The 20349-nt window shown below is 37.6% G+C and overlaps 1 protein-coding gene across 2 annotated transcripts in view; it reads left to right on the top strand.

Annotated features, from left to right (window-relative positions):
* The window catches only part of sptbn5 (spectrin, beta, non-erythrocytic 5), a 54231-nt gene extending 39036 nt beyond the window's left edge, over nt 1-15195 (top strand). Inside the window, exons 57-72 of one of the 2 annotated variants that reach the window (XM_053682471.1) lie at nt 692-896; nt 1049-1225; nt 2403-2558; nt 2669-2886; nt 2973-3162; nt 3362-3538; nt 3674-3781; nt 6901-7737; nt 7814-7879; nt 8024-8107; nt 8364-8455; nt 9512-9625; nt 11352-11449; nt 11536-11640; nt 13021-13116; nt 14530-14611. In XM_053682471.1, coding sequence (XP_053538446.1) covers nt 692-896; nt 1049-1225; nt 2403-2558; nt 2669-2886; nt 2973-3162; nt 3362-3538; nt 3674-3781; nt 6901-7737; nt 7814-7879; nt 8024-8107; nt 8364-8455; nt 9512-9625; nt 11352-11449; nt 11536-11640; nt 13021-13061 — 2668 coding nt within the window. In that variant the 3' untranslated portion in view covers nt 13062-13116; nt 14530-14611. Of the gene's footprint in view, nt 1-691; nt 897-1048; nt 1226-2402; nt 2559-2668; nt 2887-2972; nt 3163-3361; nt 3539-3673; nt 3782-6900; nt 7738-7813; nt 7880-8023; nt 8108-8363; nt 8456-9511; nt 9626-11351; nt 11450-11535; nt 11641-13020; nt 13117-14529 lie in introns of both variants that reach the window. The other variant, XM_017476891.3, reaches the window with a different exon arrangement.
* Nucleotides 15196-20349: the final 5154 nt, after the last annotated feature.

The following is a 20349-nucleotide window of genomic DNA, read 5'->3' as shown; positions in this document are numbered from 1 at the left end:
CCCCAATGGTGCTTACTAGAGGATTCAGAAATTTTTAAATGTCTGTATTCAATTCCATCAATGTTTAGCAATAGTAAGGTTCCAAAGGTCTTGGGAGAGATCTTTGCTTTTACCCATCATGAAATGTTTCTTGTGTTACACCTTGGTTACGAAAAACCTTTTTATAGACCATCAATTTACTAACCCAGCTGATATTATTTTGCACAGATAGGGGGTATAATTACTCACGGACTTCGGCTGGTTCCTTGCCTTTCCTTGCTTTGGAGAACTGCTTTTTCTTACCGTGTTCAATACTTTTTTCCTGTGTCATTCCACTTTATTACACATAACTTTATTTATGGTCATTAATGTTGTGAATTCTTTATTAATTAATTATTTGCTAATAATGATGTCTGGTGAAAATGTGAATAACCAACCTCATTGGAAATATATTTACTGAAAAAAATGTTGATGCATTCAATACTTATTTCCCCTACTGGAGAGCATTGTTTGGAGCTGTATTTCATTGCACAGCAAAGACTAAAAAAGAAAGAAAGGTTAAATATCACCTTTAAATGGTTTCACACAACATAACACATTTGTTAAGTCTCACAGTTGCAACACCAAATACCCTCCGTTGTATATCCCCCTGATAGCAGCAATCTGAACTGAGTGAATTCACATTTAAAACACTAAATATGTTTAATTGCAGCCATTTGGTGAGCAAGAGTGTCATAAACATGGAAAAGAAGTATGAAACTCTGCTGCAGCTGTCTTCAGACTATCGTGCAGCACTGGAAGAACAGTACAATCTCTATGTGTTTGAGAGAGAGAGCAGAGACCTCAAAAGCTGGCTCATCTCTCGCAAGACCCTCGCAGAGTCCGATGATTTTGGCCAAGATCTTGAAGATGTTGAGGTACTTTTGCATCTGATTATAATTTATAAAATATCATGACAGTGGTCACCAATGGATCGAGTTTATAAAGACCATAATTGGCCAAACTCGTAAGTGTCTCAGAACTATAACCTGCTGAGTAATGATTTTCTGAAATTATTTATTTTTGCCAGACCCTGCAGAAAAAGTTTGAGGATTTCACAGGTGAAGTCAACACTCTGGGTCAGAACAAACTGACTACAGTTCGAAAGCTGAAAGAGCAAGTGAAATCGTCAGAAGCCCAGCAGAGAGAGAAGGCCCTACTAAATTTATGGGAGGAGTTACAAAAGTCTATGAAAACTCGAGCGGAGGTAACTATATAATGCATTTGTGAAAAGTCAGAAATTTGCATCGAAGTCGGTCATATAAAGCTTAGCCTTTCTCATTTTCAATGAGTTTCTAACAATGGGTCTCATTTAGCAAACAAGTCAAGTGTAAAAGTTTTCATAGGCAACACCCACAAAAAATTCCCACAAGATTTCCAAAAGTTTGGTAACATTATTTTCTTCAAACACATGTGCCATTGTCACGTAATGGAGGCACAGACAGAAGAAAGTGCAGGTATGGCAGATTAATAAAATAACAAGTCCAAGGGATCAGGCAGAAATCAAAGTGCATAGGCAGGCAAGGGTCAATCGATCAGGCAAACAGTCCAAACTAGGCAAGGCAAAGAGACAAGGTCGTGAACAAAGTCAAAACCAGAATAAACAAATCCAATGTCAACGCTTGGCAACTGAGCATATACTTCACAATATCTGTGTGTGTGAGAGTCTCTTAAGTAGCGTGATGAGATTGTCAGTGTGATTGGGAACAGGTGTCTTAAAGTAGAACTCTGGAGAGGGTGACCGTGTTCGTGGGAGTGTATAGGAAGTGTAGTTGTCTTCAGACATGTTTGTAGCTCGTGGAGTATTCTGGGAAATGGAGTAGCTGGCTTGTGATGACATGACAATCATGGCACAGCTGATTTGCATTTAGTGATGCCTACAAAACTCCATAAAAGGAAAAACTCACAGAGAGCTGAAAGCACAGATTGAGGACAAAAAACGGCAAAAGAAAAGAATTTCTCAGAAGCAGAAGTCGACGTTATTTTGACTCACATCTACACAAGTAAAAAAATATTATTTAGCAAAATAACAGCCAGAATATGAAGAGAAATGACAGAAAATATGAATTAGATGTGAATTAGGCACAGCAAGTGGCCGCGGTGGCATCCCAGGCCAGGTGCTCAGGGCATGCGCAGAGCAGTTAGCTGCAGTCTTCACAAACTTTTCCAACCTGTCCCTAGCCCAGGCAGTGGTCCCACCCCCTTCAAGACACTGATCATTGTGCCAGTACACATGAAACATGCCACTGTCACGATACTCACCCCCGTAATCGCCAAGTGTTTTGAGAATATTACAAATAAATTTTGTTCATATCAAGCTTGATAAATAAGGCCTGTTGTTAAAATGTACAAGGTTGGTTCTTAAAATGAATTGTTTACCACAGAATTTACAATCAGCCCGTGAGGTTCACCAGTTTGACCATGACTTGGACGAGCTGAAGAGCTGGATAAGTGAGAAGGAAATTACGTTGGACTCAGAGGACAGGGGAAATGACCTGTTCAGTGTTCAAGCTCTTATTCGACAGCATGAAGGTCTTGAGGTACTGGCCAGCCACTAGTATTGTCACCTAAGAAAAACTGTAAACACTGTATCAGGTTCTACGTCTGTGAAATCTTGATGTAGACACATAATGCAATTTCCTTTCTCTAGAGGGATCTGGTGGTAATAGAAGAGGATATGCGGCGCAGAAAAGAAGAGGGTAGGGCTCTGGTTAGACGGTGTCCCCAGGTGAGGGAAAGTCTGTCCGAGAGGATGCAGGAGGTGGAGGAAAACTGGGATAGCCTCCTGGAGAAAGCCAGCCAGTGCAAACACAGACTACAGCAGGTCGTGGCTGTCCAGAGATATCTTACTGACTGGAGGGAGCTCATGTAAGTCAATGTTCTTTCATTTCTTTCTAAATGGTCACGGCACAATATGACTTTGGACCTGTCAAATACTCTTGACACCTCCACAGGGCGTGGCTAAGGGAGTCACTGTCTCTGGTGACAGGAGAGGGACTCAGAGGTGAGGTAAAAGACTTGGCACAGCTCATCAAACGGCATGAGGAGTATCGTACCCAGATTGAGCAGCAACTTGACAAATCAGAAATGGTGAAAAATGAAGGGAGACTTCTAATACAGGAAGGAAACTTCATGAATGAAGAGGTGTGGTTAAAAATATAACAAAAATTACACAAAGCACTTTTGCATTGATACTTCAGGCAGAATGGCCAGAACCCAATTAACATCCGTTTTACAAAATACAGCACATCAGAAAAGTGTTGCAAAGCTAATAAACTGGACCTTTGATCTATATGCATGCATGTGTATATTTGTTTTATTGCTTTAAAAAATATGTATATAGTTGGAGGAGCGTCTAGCTGAGCTCCAGGATCTGGAAGTCCAGGTCCTGCATGGCTGGGCTGAGAGAAGAGATCTGTATCAGGAGGAACTGGAGCTGCAGCAGTTGCAGAGAGAGCTGGAGCAAGCTGAACATTGGCTGAACACATATGAGAATGTGCTCACCGCCCAAGACTATGGGGTGAGGATGTGTATACAGACATTGCGCAAGACAAATTCCTTTGTTTGTAAGGGATCATATTGCTGGACGATTTTGTTGCTGATTATGTAAATGTTAAATCTAATTATTAAGCTGTTCGATTGCTTTGTCTTTCAGGACACTGTTTCAGATGTTCTAGAGCTAATGAAAAAACAGGAGGATCTGGAAGCAATGATACAAGCTCAGAGTGACCGATTTAACACCTTACATAAGAGGAAAACTCAGGTAAAAGGACCAAAAAGCAACAAAACTTGATTAGATGTGCTGCATTATTATTTAAATTTTGCTGTGTCAAGATGTGTAGAATCACTCAGTTCATTCTTTCATCTTCATTTTCCACTTGATCTTGATCAGAGTCGTTGTAGATCCAGATGCTATCCTGGGAAAACTGGGCGTGAGGTGGGAATACACCCTTGATAGGACTCCGGTCTATTGCAAAGCTCCATACATACACACCACCACATACTCATTCACATGTAGCAGCAATTCAGAGTAGCCAATAAACATACCATTACCTACTTTTTGGGAGGTAGGAAGAACCGGGAGAGCCCACATGGACACAGGAAGAACATGCAAAACTCGTAGCCTAACAGCATACCTCGTAGCATCCATTGTGCTACTGTTCCGAGAATGATTCCTTAGTTAAGGGTGAAATGTCCTATACTAGATGGTTTTGAGTATACACTAAAGCCACGATATGAGACAAAGCCCAATACAGGCTTTAGTCGATATTGACACAAATAAAATATTACATTTTAATGCATTTATTTTGTAGTGACACAAATTGGACCACAATATCAGCACATTGCATTGTAAGAAAGGTAGGTCAGGAGATATAATAAACGGTGTAATTTTCCCCTTATTAAAAACATGTTATTTAAATCTTTTCATAACTGTGTCATAACTGTACAGTACTTCATGGCAACATTATTAATATTTGTGTCATGACCACTCGTACTGCTGTCTGGCATCCACCTGAAATACATGAGTGTGTCACACTGAAAACTTAAATTTTACAGATGAGAAAAACAATAGTGATTTTTATTTTGTATATTTCCTCATCCCTCCAAAATTCATTTTTGGTTATGCCACTGCCAGTACAACACAGATTGGGCTTCTGAATTATTGTTAGACATGAGTGTGACTTATATCAAGTGCAGCACACAGGTGTTGGTTTTAACCCACATTCAGACCACAGTCAAGCCAGTTATGGTGAAATCCGGGGTGCACATATATGGCGATTCACGGTAACTACCCTACAGAAGGCTGTTCTCCATATGTGCAGTGAATTCTGGATAGTGTGAAAATGGTGAGCAGTAGTGTTGTATTTGCCAATTCGGTATTCGTTTTTCCGAGTTCACATGGGTTGAATGAAATGAGTGAATGAATGAATGAAACGAGGCTGTGGGCCCTTGTGTTTGATGCATGTGCCATAATGCTTCCTTCTGATTAGATTAACTTTTTGGATTATTAAGTAAGCATGCTTCGAATCAGGTGGGTTCCCACTCATAAGCTCTGTATACTACTACCACTGGTGCTGCCACCTAGTCTGTAAGAAGAGGTAGAGCTTATAATTATGCTTACAATGTTAAATGGGAATATCACAATACATTATATACAAGAAAAATTAGTCTCACCAGTATTGTGTCCAGTGACACTCTTTTTAGTGCCACCCAGGGTGTAGCCATAACCTGTGTAATGGGAGAAGATGCTTCTTGTGCTGTATTCATGTGTACTTATGCAATCACCTTTTACCCAGTCGCTAATCTGTCTTCAGACAGACAGCTGATTTGCACACAAACAGCTGGTTAATGGTGTAGCATACAGAACAGCACTTGTTTTAAGAAGACATGTAAGCTTATTTATTTATTTATTTATTTATTTAACCCTGTCTGGCTGTAGAATATTATATGTGGGTAGCCTATTGTGGGTGGTTGGATGGATTTAAGGAGAACATTTAAGCACTGAAAATAAGGCTGTGTGAGACTAATTAAAACATTACTCTTTGCAAGTAGCAGAATATCTGCTTATTCTTTTACACATATACATTTACACAGGCAATCTGACATGTGTAATGTCTTTTACAATACCTGTTTCTCTAGTAGTGGGTATCACACCATTTTGGGGTAGACACTGTGACTGGTGTTGGTGGTGAAACTTATATATGCGTATTTCATATATAAGGTGCCCTATACATGTGGTCATGCCCTGATCTGGCATCAAATGATTTTAGTGTTCAGAGTTTCCATGGTGGCACAAACATGACCCTTGTTTATTCTGCATAACCACACTTTCGGCAATAGTGGATTTCATTCATTCTTGAGCATCTCACTAGGGTATTGGTCACTGCCATGCTCTGACTTCATGGAGTCCCGTGCTGGAGATTTCCAGCGTGTCAGTATACTAAAGACTTGTTCAGGTACTACCAACAAGTCCAGAGTGTTTCTACCGGCCTCCGGCAAAGCCATTTGAACTAACCAACTTATAATCTCTGTTATCAAACCTAGTGATCTTCCACACTCCTCGGCTAGGTCTCTGATTGCTTGGAGTATTGTATGTTGTATTTCTGTACCCATTGCACATGCCGTTATGGTAGTTATATAATTAAAGACCAGGAGCAACTGTTCCACCATGTTAGAAATACAACCCACTTTTATTCAACATCTCTATTATATTCAGGTTGCATGCAGCACAGATTTATGTGCAGACCCCCATCAGCCTGTACCAGTAGTGAGGCCACTTGTGTTTATACAGAGGCATCGAGTAACATTAGGCACTAAGTAGCATAGTGCGTACTTGTCCTGGTCCAGAGAGCTGAGCAGGCAAGCACTCTGCCTGTTTATGATCTGTTTCTGTACATTTTTTTAAAATACAGGGTTCAGCAGTCATGTCTTGCAATGATAATAAATAGTTACCAGTATGCACGTAGCATCCAAGCATGAATCACTATTAGCATTAAGACTAATATTGACTGCAGCTGCCATAAGTCACCTTTCTTTGTGTGTTGAGAGGGTCTATCATTGTTTCACAATCATTAACTTTATTTAAACTGTATCACCATCTATGCACGCTCTTCGTGAAGTCTCACATTAATATGCACTTGATTTGCCATGAATATTGTGACTTCTTTCTTTTTATTAAATTATCAATATTTTTTTTTTGTACTGTGCATCATGCATCTCCATGCTGCTTTGTACACTAGATAAAACTATACAATAATTTTACAGTTTAGTTGTATCTAAGATGAAAATTGTCTACAACCACAAGTACTTTTAATAAAGATTACTGAGAGTTCATTTCTCTCGCAAATTCTATTAAATTTATAACAAAGTCTGATTTTTCAGAAAGAGCAGAGGCAGCAAGAGACTTATGGAGAAGATAGTGGTTCCAAGAAGAAGCCTTTCCGAGTGACTTCCCTAAAGAGAAACCCGTCTGATCACCCTGTCTCAGTTTCTCAGCCTTCTGTAGCCAAACACATTCTAAGAAGAAAGAGTAGCGGGAAGAAAGATGGCACAAAACTGACCTCAGCACCGCTGAGGAGAAACAGCAGTGGCAAGGGTGACAGTTCTTCTCCAGTCCCCCGAGTGGCATCTATGCTCAATAGGACCGTCAGCAACAGTAGCGATACCATGACCTCCAATACTCCCTCTGTCAACTCTGTCCCTGACTCTTCTCAATCACAAAACACATCCCATTCAAGCCTTGTTTACAAATCCCATCTAGTTCCCAGCACAAATTCTGACCACTCATCCATGCTAGAAAATGAAGTAAATATCTCAGGAAACATAAATCTATCCCACAAATCCTCCTCTGTTGACACCCCGAGAGAAGTGAGGCTGTCAAGTCCAAATGAAGTGATTGATGAGCATCCTAAATCTATATTTCTTGAATCAAATGAAGAGATTGAGGAACCTCCTACATACATAGTTCTTGAATCAAATGGAGAGATAGAGGAACCTCCTACATCCATACCTCTTAACCCTCCTATAGCCAGTCCAAGAAAACTTGCAGCAATCAATAATGCTTCACCAGTGAGGGACCTTCCTCCATCTTTCTCCACCTTGCAACCACCTTCACCTCCACAATCTCATCCATGTTCACCACCCACACTGAGGAAATCCACTGAGGAGGCTAAGAATTTAACTGAGGAACCTCCTGAATCATCCCCTCTAGATTATAAGGTATGCTTCCTTAAATTACACTACCTTTGTTTATTTGTGATGTGTATTCTCTGTAAAATTGATTTGTGCTGTTTAGGTCGGAGCAGGCCTGGTCAAGATGGAGGGACCACTGGATATTAAACTGAAACAAGGAGGATTTAAAGTAAGCTGTCCAGCTGATATAAAATGCAGATTTTGCTTACAAACCAATTTGGATATCTTAAGGACTTTGCTATATAGAGTCTGACAGTTATATCAGGTGATGATTTTATTAGCTGAATATTGGTTGTGTGTTGATTTGGATCAGGGTATGGATCACTGGGAAACCATCTATGCACTACTGGAAGAAGAGACACTGAATTTGTTTAATGACCGAAATGCTGCTGGAGAGGTATGAATACACAAGTAAAGACACATACAGGGCATATATGAAAAAGAAATTGTCAGTCCTAGCTGTCCCTCAACAAAATCTATTAGACCTACATGATATATGATATGAACATACATGATAGCGAAGACGGAAACACAATGCCATTCATTAACTAACTATGAGCCAGCAAACCTCCTTTTTTAGCCACCATACCCCTGCAATTGTAGTTTATTTATCTTGCTAGTTATCATATAGCTAATTTTGATATGCTTTACAGAACTGCACACGATGGCCACCTATCACTATGTCTGGAGCAATTTGTAAACATAACCCCTACTACAGGAGAAAGGACTACACCTTCAAACTTATGTGCGTAACCTACTCTTCTAATGGGTTCTGATAGATCATATACATAAGCTGACAGACAGATAATGAGGTACAGATGAGAGTTTCAGGTTTTTAAGTGTGTTCTCTGAGCAGAAAATGAGACTGGTCATCAGAGGTGGTTAAAAAAAATACTCAAGTTCTTTATTCAAGTAAAAGTTCAATCACTCATTTAAATAAATACTCTGGTAAAGGTTGAAGTAATACTGCTACAAATTTCTTGTCTCAAAAAACAAACAAAAAAAAGTATATTTAACTCTTACAAAAGTAAATTAAAAGAATAATTGTAAGAAATACAAGAAAGATTTATAAAAGAAAAAAACACCTGCCTCAAATCACACACTGATTTTACATTTAAGGAGCATGAAAAACATTACCTAAGACTAAGTAACTATACCTTTATTCCTACTGTGTTATAATAACTTTAATAACTCAGATTATCTAAAAAACTAGTTTAATGCTATTATCGGGACTCATCTTTGTCAAACTAGTTGCTACCTATTTTACAAAAGGTACCTGAATACATACAAAGTTTATGTAGCAATAGATATACTGGTACATGACAGGTATTAAGTCTTATTCTTGTGTGTCACATCCATTCATGTTTAGATTTGTTAGGCATTTAGGTACTAACAAGTCACCTTGTGACTTTTAGTGTAGTGATGTGGGTTTTGAAAACATAGCAAGTAGAAAAAAATTTTTTTTTTTCTTTTGAAATGTAGTAAGTAAAGTCTAAGGTATTAGGTGAAAGAAAAACTTGATTAGAGATACTTTAAAACAGATGCAAATACAGTAAAAAAGTAATTGTACTTTGTTACTTCCCACCTCTGCTGGTCACCTCACAGACTGATCGTGATCATTTTCACTCTGAAATCACATTTCAATAACTAAAACTGATTTTTTGAGGATGAGATACTGCTCTCACATAAGTATGTTCTTAGATTCATAGTTTTATCTCATAAAACAATTATAACTGGGAATAAGGGAAAACTAATAGTGTATTGAAAAAAAGTATAACTGTTATGTTCATTTTGGTTAAAGACTGAATGATGGCAGTCATTACCTGTTTGCTGCACCCTCTCAAGAGGAACAGCAGAAGTGGGTGGAGGAGCTGCAGAATTGCACTGGTCAGAGAGGCTTCTCAGAGAATATTGGGTAACCAAACAAATATGGAAGTATCAAATTCAGTATGGGTAATATACAGTATGTACTACAGTGAGGGAAAAAAGTATTTGATCCCCTGCTGATTTTGTACGTTTGCCCACTGACAAAGAAATGATCAGTCTATAATTTTAATGGTAGGTTTATTTGAACAGTGAGAGACAGAATAACAACAAAAAAATCCAGAAAAATGCATGTCAAAAATGTTATAGATTGATTTGCATTTTAATGAGGGAAATAAGTATTTGACCCCCTCTCAATCAAAAAGATTTCTGGCTCCCAGGTATCTTTTATACAGGTAACGAGCTGAGATTAGGAGCACACTCTTAAAGGGAGTGCTCCTAATTTCAGCTTGTTACCTGTATAAAAGACACCTGTCCACAGAAGCAATCAATCAGTCAGATTCCAAACTCTCCACCATGGCCAAGACCAAAGAGCTCTCCAAGGATGTCAGGGACAAGATTGTAGACCTACACAAGTCTGGAAAGGGCTACAAGACCATTGCCAAGCAGCTTGGTGAGAAGGTGACAACAGTTGGTGCGATTATTCGCAAATGGAAGAAACACAAACGAACTGTCAATCTCCCTTGGCCTGGGGTTCCATGCAAGATCTCACCTCGTGGAGTTGCAATGATCATGAGAACAGTGAGGAATCAACCCAGAACTACACGGGAGGATCTTGTCAATGATCTCAAGGCAGCTGGGACCATAGTCACCAAGAAAACAATTGGTAACACACTACACCGTGAAGGACTGAAATCCTGCAGCGCCCGCAAGGTCCCCCTGCTCAAGAAAGCACATATACATGCCCGTCTGAAGTTTGCCAATGAACATCTGAATGATTCAGAGGACAACTGGGTGAAAGTGTTGTGGTCAGATGAGACCAAAATGGAGCTCTTTGGCATCAACTCAACTCGCCGTGTTTGGAGGAGGAGGAATGCTGCCTATGGCCCCAAGAACACCATCCCCACCATCAAACATGGAGTTGGAAACATTATGCTTTGGGGGTGTTTTTCTGCTAAGGGGACAGGACAACTTCACCGCATCAAAGGGACGATGGACGGGGCCATGTACCATCAAATCTTGAGTGAGAACCTCCTTCCCTCAGCCAGGGCATTGAAAATGGGTCGTGGATGGGTATTCCAGCATGACAATGACCCAAAACACACGGCCAAGGCAACAAAGGAGTGGCTCAAGAAGAAACACACATTAAGGTCCTGGAGTGGCCTAGCCAGTCCCCAGACCTTAATTCCATAGAAAATCTGTGGAGGGAGCTGAAGGTTCGAGTTGCCAAACGTCAGCCTCGAAACCTTAATGACTTGGAGAAGATCTGCAAAGAGGAGTGGGACAAAATCCCTCCTGAGATGTGTGCAAACCTGGTGGCCAACTACAAGAAACGTCTGACCTCTGTGATTGCCTACAAGGGTTTTGCCACCAAGTACTAAGTCATGTTTTGCAGAGGGGTCAAATACATATTTCCCTCATTAAAATGCAAATCAATTTATAACATTTTTGACAGGTGTTTTTCTGGATTTTTTTGTTGTTATTCTGTCTCTCACTGTTCAAATAAATCTACCATTAAAATTATAGACTGATCATTTCTTTGTCAGTGGGCAAACGTACAAAATCAGCAAGGGATCAAATACTTTTTTCCCTCACTGTATATATGTAGTTCTTTACCACTGCTATTAAATATGTTTTTTTTTCTTGTATTATTTCAGGATAAAAACTGAAGAAAAGGTAGAGATGGCAAAACAGCAGGACTCAAAATTATTGTATGAACCTTATACCCAAGTCTCCAACGTTGAGCTGGAAAAAAGTGAGGAACTCAAGGCAGCCTGTAAGACTTTATAAGCATTTATCTGTGCCTGTGTGTTCTAATCAGATGTTCTGAACCAACTACAGATTCCACAGAGAGTTTCGAGAAGGAAAGGGAACCACCCCCCAAGCCCCCACACACATACTACAGCAAACATCGGTACCCAGATGGAGGAGAGGGCAAAGACTCAGGTGGGCTCAAAAATGGATCTTCAAAACTCAAGCTTTCTTTCTCCTACTGTGACTGAGACTTGGATTGTCCAAGTCCAAGACTTTGACTTGTCTACTGATTGACCCCCAAAAAGTGCATATTTGAATGTTTTTCTTTGAGTCTTAATTTTGTCTTACCTCAGTGACATCAGAATTTCCAGACTGGTCAACTGGAGTGTATAGGCACCCAATTAAATGTGGCCAGTGCCTAAAGAAAAAAGTTCCCTCCTCTGGTTTCTTCCTACTTCCCAAAAAACATGCATGTAGGTGTGATGTGCGTGTGCATGGTGCCGTGTGATGGACTGGCATATCATACAGGGTGTATGGTTCTGGTAACCGTTGAAGATGAATGCATGAATATACACTATATGGCCAAAAGCATGTGGAGACCTGAACATCACACCCATATGGTCTTCCCAAACCTGTTGCCATAAATTTGGAAGCACACAATTGTATATGATGTCTTTGTATGCTGTAGCGTTACAATTTTCCTTCACTGGAACTAAGTGGCCCAAACATGTTCCAGCATGGCAATGCCCCTGTGCACAAGACATAGTTTGCCATGGTTGTAGTGGAAGAACTCAACTGGCTATGCAGAGAGCACTGATTTCAACCCCACTGAAAACATTTGGAATGAATAGGAATGCCTGCTGTGCCTCAGGTCAACTTACAACTTGCTCACCAGTGTCTCACCTCACTAATGCGCTTGTGGCTGAATGGGCACAAATCCCTATAGCCACACTCCAGAATCTAGTGGAAAGCCTTCCCAGAAAAGTGGAGGTTATTATAACAGCAAAGGGGGAGGAAATATGGAAAGGGATGTTCAGAAAGCACACATGAGTGGTATGGTCAGGTGTACACAAACGTCCTGCCATATCTGTCCAGGATTTCACAATTTTGTGATCACAGAAATGAATGCAAAAACAAGCAGACTCCACAATATTCGGAGGAGCTTGCAGTTTTCCAAAATTACTGCAGATTTTCCCCAGATTTGGCCCAAGATGTCTAATGTGAAGTCATGACAAGGCACATTCAACCAAAGCCCTCTTTGATTCACGTGCAGCCAACATCAGTACACCTAAAAGGTCTCATTTACCAACAAACATCACTGTGAAAAACTGTTTAATTTCACTAATTCAAGTAGTTTTCTGCAAAAAAAAAAAAAAAAAAAAAAAAAAGGGCACAAAAAACTCCGCAAGTTACATTGCAAATTTCTTTAAAAAAGCCACAGCAAAAGCAAGCATATTTGGCCGCAACAATCACAAAAAACTCTGCGAAATCCTGTAAGGACTGAGTAATATACTGTAAACAGTTATAACACACGACTATCTTGTGCCTAAATCCATTGTTATTTTATGTTAGGTGGCCTGTCTGTTGATACCCCACAAGTTAGTGGACCATAATAGTACCACCACTGACCAGATGTTATATGGGTGGTGGATAATTCTCAGCACAGAGGTTAGTGTCAGTGTCACCAAATATAGACTACATACACTCAGGTGTTTTGCAGGTATATTTGTTCTGCTTTTGTCAACAGTCACATCAACAATAAATACAAGGCAACCAGTTCCATTGGCAGCAATACATGCCCACGCCATAAGATGAAGTGGTATGCTTCAGATCATGAGCAGTTCCTTCCCTTCTCCTTACTCCCACCATTTGGGTACAAGCTGATCTTTGTCCCATCTGTCCATAAGATGTTGTTCTAGAATGCATGGGCTTTTGAGGCTTACCAGTGGTTTATATCTTGTGGTAAACCCTCTGTATTTACTATGGTGAAGGCTTCTCATGATTGTTGACTTTGACACAGATGTGTTTGCATCCTGGAGATTGTTCTTGATCTGGCCAACTGTTGTGAAGCAGTTTTTCCTGTACCGGGGGAAAAAAATTCTCTCACCTACCATAGATTTTATCTATGGTTTTTGGGGTTTTTTGGTGTCCATGAGCTGACCAGGGCGTTCTTTCTTGTTAAGAATTTACCAAATGGTTGATTTGGCCTATATGTTGGCCTATATATTATGTTGTGTACATAAAGATCAATTTAATAAATTTTATACTGTATTTAGATCAGAAGAATTATGTGGAATAACCTATACTGGGCAAAAAGACTAAGAAGAAAAAAAGATTGCCCATTATATCATCAGATATCATATTATAAATTGTAGACAAATAGAGTTTATAAGTACCAAATATCCCAGGTCCCGCTCCTGAAGTCCACTACGCCAACATATAGGCTTGTTGTAGGCTTGTTGTGGCTAAAAGGCCTTCTGATCAATAAAGATACAAATAAAAAAAAGCATCTTGAATTAATTTTCCTTTATTTTAAGAAGTACATTCATTGGATTCATTTACACAGTTCTAATGCATGTTGTATTTCTTCAATTTGTCAATTTGACAAAGTACAAAATATGTGACAATGCTATTAGGTTCCATAAGACAACATTTTTGAAATTTTAACTGAACAGAAACGCAAAAAGCAACAACTAAACAACTGAACACCAACAAAGGTTGTACTAGATGCTGGGGTTCTATTCCCCAAGCATCAGTCAGTAAAACTGTGAATAATGCAATCTTATATGTCGGAAAATGTCTAACTTGCATTAGTGTGCCAGATTATACAAATAATTGTGAAAACAAAGGTGCAAGCAGCAACAAATAACTAATGGAGACAGATGAATCGTAGTGGTGTAATGTATATAATGTTTCTGCTGAATAAAGACTGGAAGCATCACTATACTTTGGATCAACTGAGTCTTTCAAAATCTTCCTCAGCAAAACATTGTATGAAACGTCACACACAAATCTTAACTAGGAAACTGGAATAGAGTTCAAGTTGTATTGACGAGTGCTGTTTTCTTTGTTTACTTTCAGTGACTTTGCAAGGTCTGAGGAAGAACCAACCCCCCTCCTTCTCCCCACCTGTTCCCCCACAAAACCAGCAGGAGAGCGGAGGAAAAGAAAAGTCTAAAAACAAGAATGTCTTCAAAAAATTATTTAAAATATAATTTATACTGCTTGGTAGAAATCGTCTTTGCCCATCAAAATCCTTTTCCCCACTGGCTCAAGTTAGAGATGTTTCAGTGATTGCTAGGTCTTGTAACAGGATATGTAATGGGAACAACTTAACAGCTATAAAGAATCACACTAGTCTGAATTATTTGCATTTTCTTTTACTGTCATTTTATTTCTAGATACATTCTGCACCTTGATCATTAATTAAAGCTTACTACAAATTTAATTCCACATAAATGGATTTCACATCATTGTTATACTATACACTACTTAACGTACACTGAAATCAGTGCTGTGCTTTTCCCATTTAATGTTAATGAAAGAACAAACCTATGGAAGCCAATTGTTGATGTTCATTTTATTGAGTAATGTAGTCTTGAGCCTTACTTTTTCATTCGCTTTTTTTTTTTTTTTTTTTTTTTAATCTTCAGTTAATCTCTTAAAAACAAAAGCCTTATTATTGTGCACATTCCATATGCACTCTACAATCACATAAGCCTAAATAAAGACCACGATTTAGAGGCATGTAGCACTGTGAATATATTAACTTTTTAACACCTTTCCTAGTGAGTAAGCTATTTATACTAGTCAACAGCAGCTACCCCTTTCATGACAAAACTCACTTTTATTGCTCCTCAATAGCCATACATATTTGTTAAACCATTGGCCATATATCAAAAACATGTTGCGCTTTGTTATTGGATGAGATTAACAAATACACCATTGCCTACTGCACAGATACCCAACCCTGTTTCCTGAGTACCCCCTGTTTCTGGAGTAACCGCTGTCACTACACGTTTTGGTGTTTTCCCTGTTCCCAAAACACCTGATTTAACTAATCAGCTAATGAACAGCATTCTCTGAGTTTGTGTGAAAAGGTGTGTTAGAGCATGGAACAGTTTCACAACCCAATTTCACAAAAAAGGGTCTCAGACTGTTAAAATTGGCGACAGGTGGCAGCACTGAGACACAAAACACGCACCACTAATTTCCACACTCATCGGAATGAACTGCAGTTGATGCAGAGAGTATAAAGACATTATCATATCTGTGTATTAATTTGAATTCATTTGACTCCAGTGCTAGCCAATAATCCGAGATAATACAGAGAAACCCTGAGGTAATTTTAATGTATCTGTTTTAAAAACTAGCTAGTAGTAATGTTTATTAGTTATGTATAAGATCAGAATTTGGTATTGTTAACTGTGTACTCTAATTATATAATTATTTAATTTAATCTTTACATTCTTCTTACATTTGTCTTTTTTTTTTTTTTACATGAAGCCAACTTCAGCCATATTTTACCCTCAAATAACATTAGCTGCTAGCATACTTTTTTATTAGCAGGCTAACACTGGATATAAACAACATATTATATTACTACTAGCCTACATATTTAAAAAGTTATTGCTTTAAAGTTAAATATGAACAAAAACATTTCTTTGAGTTGTCTGGGATATTCTTATATTGTAATAGCGATTTGTTAATTGTTAATAACATATGGATTAATAATGATTGAAAAAAAAGAAAGAAAAAGGATTATGTAGCTTTACACCGTACACAAATTGGGCGTGCAGCTTGATAAGGAGATAGCGCTACCACAAGATGGCGCCAAAGTCGATGCAAACCGCCATTCAAACACAATGCATTTAATTTGGTCCAGAGGTTTATCCAAGACCGTGTATCTGTTTTAAAGGTTCGGGCTAATTATAAGTTGGAATAAATACAAATAATGTAGGCTACATCTGTTGAGAGGTTATATATCGCATAAACCAGAAGCACCCCTGACGAAAAAACAATAGAAACCATCACAGAAATTCTATTGGTTTCCACTACAAATACCATTACAAAGCTAACCATTACCCTTATTGATCCTTACTTGTATCCACTATTCATAACATGCCACCAATAGAAGGCAACAATTATCAGTAGAGACCCACAGGGACCATTGCAGTTTGCATCAAAACCAATACATTTTCCATTATAACCACTACAACCATTAAAATTCAATGAAGGTTTGTACTTTTTGTTTGTTTGTTTGTTTGTTTGTTTGTTTGTTTGTTTTTGTTTTTTGTTTTTGTTTTTCAGCAGGGCCCTGAACAGTTCTGGCGTTAGTATTCAGTATTAGTATTCCGTTTCTCAGAGCTTTATCTTCGGATACTGTACACAGTGCATCTCAGATGTGACTGTTAGCTGTCGTTAGACGCCATTATAGCATCTTTTCTTATTTTTATAACCCGTTACATTTACATGACATTTCTAGCCTGACGATCTATCCATCATAAAGTTATAAAAATCAAAGAATCTTTATATGTGCAGTCCATACACATAAGTGTCAGATGTGTATCTTCAACCTTTTTACTACACAACTCATTAGATGAAAATTTCTGTGAGTAACATTACTATTACTACTAATATTAACTGCTAATACCCCCTTCTCTTTATTATTATTATTATTATTATTATTAGTAGTAGTAGTAGTAGTAGTAGTAGCAGTAGCCTGTTGTTGTTGTTTTTGGTGTACACGGTGCATGGACACGTCCTATGTATATATAACTTATTTTATGAAGCTATATTTACATTGGGGTTTTGACTGAATAATGAATAATTTTAAACGAATCGTGGTAGCCTGCATATGCTGAAAGTCGTTTCTAATGGTGTTTTATAAGTGTTTTATCCGTTTCTCGAGCAGTCACAAAAAGTCTAACATTGTTCAGTTTTACTAAATTTAGATTCAATACAGCAAAATAGCCAGAAGTCAGATTACAGTTATAAATTATTTCAAACAAATGCGTCTAGATTTAAGCAGTTATACAGCCCAGAGAATATATGCGCTAGAAACACTTGATAATTTGAGACTACTTGCAATTAAGCCTATGCTATATAAGCTTTAGGCAATATTTCTTATGCTACTTGAACATTTCGCTGTATGGGGATGAAAAACCTAGCTGGATATAGCAATGTTTATGACTCCACTGTCAAATCTGATTCATTTTTATTTGAAAACTTGTTTTAGGTAAGTCGCGTAGTCTAAATCACGTCGGCGTCAGACATGCCATCATTCTCTGACCGCTAGGAGGAGCCCTTACTACATTTACAAATTTGAAACCGGCTTTAAATATTCCTTCATCCACAGAGGTGTTATCACTTCAGCGCCTCAGAGTATGTTCACTGATATGGAGGGTAACTCTGATTATTTAATGCAGTTATGTGATAGATTTTTCCAGTTCGTCTCAAAAACATATTTTTTTAAAAGTTTAGTTCAACAGTAAACAACTGCTTTGAATTATATAAAATCGTTTGGGCAATGATACAAGAATGTAGTCTAGAATTTGGTCTATCGTAATTAATCCGTTTCAGTTATTATTATTATTATTATTATTATTATTATTATTATTACAAAATGTGTGCAACCACCACTAGTTGCTGTAAAAACTAAACCCAGACGTGGCCTATAACACACTACTGTGTGTGTGTGTGTGTGTGTGTGTGTGTGTGTGTGTGTGTGTGTGTAGATATATGAATGACTAATTAATAGCCAGTCTAAAGCTAGCACAACTGTTAGAAAACAATATTAGTTTTACAAAATATCTTGCAATATTTTAATACTAGTTGTCTTTAGAAATCTAGAAACAATTAAAATCTTTAAAAAAAAAAAAAAAAAACTATTTAGAAAAATTGTTCGTCAAAACTACTGGGACTGGGATTTATAACAATGAGAAAACATGACAAGCTCTGCATTAGGCAAATTGAACTGACAAAAAGAAATGTTTGATTATTTCTTCCAATACAACTCGTTTCTTGGAGTCTACATCGGTACCAGTCTACATGCATGAAGACGAGTGTTTGTTATTTGGAGACAAAAACATAAATAAATTAAAAGAAAAAAAAGAAATAATAAAAAATAAAAATAAAAAATAAAGAGCATTTGTGTTGTGCTTTATAGAAAACATCATACACATCCTATAGACCAATAAAAACGCGAGCAAACAAGATTTTCCTAAATGTTCTTGGCTCCTAAATCTAACCGAGTCAAATAGGAGACTGAAATGATGTCGATATGTAAAGCAACATGTGGATACAATCATAAACACCCATGCTTTTATTGATTTGTTTTGAACTTTGAAAGATTTTATCCATCTGTTTTGAGTAAATATTCTGATTTTTCTGTAAATAACAATATTCAGATTTTTTTGTGCGCGCGCTGCCGCACAGAAACAGGACGGGAAAGTCGTTTGACAATCTACAATGTACAAAATTATGACGCGGAAAATATAAGTAATGATGCTGTGTTTTATTTATTGAAATTACGAGGGATTATTTTTCATTGTACACAAGTCGTAACTCAATATAGGTACAACAAATATAATAATAATAATAAGAAGAAGAAGAAGAAGAAGAAGAGGAAGACGATGATATATATATATATATATATATATATATATATATATATATATATATATATATATATTCTATTATATATAAATTCTAAATTATATATATATAATTTAGATATCATTTATAACATAATTTGTGCGTTCCACTTCTTTCTTCCTATTATTATTATTATTATTATTATTATTATTATTATTATTATTATTATTATTATTATCGTTTTTTTCTCGAGAGCATTGCCATTGATCTACAATGGAAAAGTATCAGCTAAATAAAAAAAACACTGAAAAATCTTAAGGAGTCCTGATCTATTCTGTATAGTTAATTTAGAACGTGTATAACAAGAATCTAATCTCATCCAATGTCTAATCAATTCTTTTTGGAAAAACACACGAGCTCTTAATATAGCTGTAAGCTACATGGATCCGTACTGTCCGGGCGTGTATCTTTTGTCTTTTGTTTGTGTGCTTGCATGTGTGTGGACATGGACCGTGTGTGTGTGTGTGTGTGTGTGTGTGTGTGTGTGTGTGTGTGTGTGTGTTACTTTCATGTATGTGCCAGTGAAACACCCTGCAACGTCTCTAACACAAAACATACATTTGACTGGAATTCAATGGAAACAAAAGTATAACGACTTTAAAAGCCAGTTGGGTTTACACTGACGTCCCTATTTTATTTTATTTTTTTTATTTTTTTATTTGTCGCCAAGCCTTCACCTAGCCTAAAGATGACTTTATGTATTACTTATGCATCGAAACTCAACTGCTGAAATTTCAGGACTAGAATTGTTGGAAAGGCTTTCACTGCTGTCTTCTAACTGTCGCCAGAAATTAAAAAAAAAGGTGGTGGGGGGGACATTTCCATGGGTTAAGGTTAGTTTTCTAATAAGCCTGATAAGTAATAAAGATGAAATAAAATTAACAGAAGCACTTATTGTAAGTATTTATTTTATAATCACAACAAATACATAAAAGGTTTTTTTTCACGTCATTAGATCGTTTCCGGCTTTCCTGATAGGCTACTTGAACTGCAGTTAGCACTTCACTTTTGTGAAACAAACATCAAATTAATTGTAGACTATTAGGATGCAGCGTGTTGGTGCACCCGTATTGCTGCTAATACACTTTTATGTTAGCTGCCTAAATGATTATCGTTGACAATTTTTGCGATACTGCACCTTGGCTGATTTAGTAGGTGTACTGTTATTACTTGGAACTCATGGAGGATATTATATAAAACACCACGCGCTATTGTTTAGTGTAAACACACACTCTTGTCAAACAG

The sequence above is a fragment of the Ictalurus punctatus genome, chromosome 9 (genome assembly GCF_001660625.3).
Source record: "Ictalurus punctatus breed USDA103 chromosome 9, Coco_2.0, whole genome shotgun sequence".
NCBI lineage: Eukaryota > Metazoa > Chordata > Actinopteri > Siluriformes > Ictaluridae > Ictalurus > Ictalurus punctatus.
Note: the sequence above shows the minus strand (reverse complement) of the source record. Positions and strands in the feature narration are given on the sequence as shown.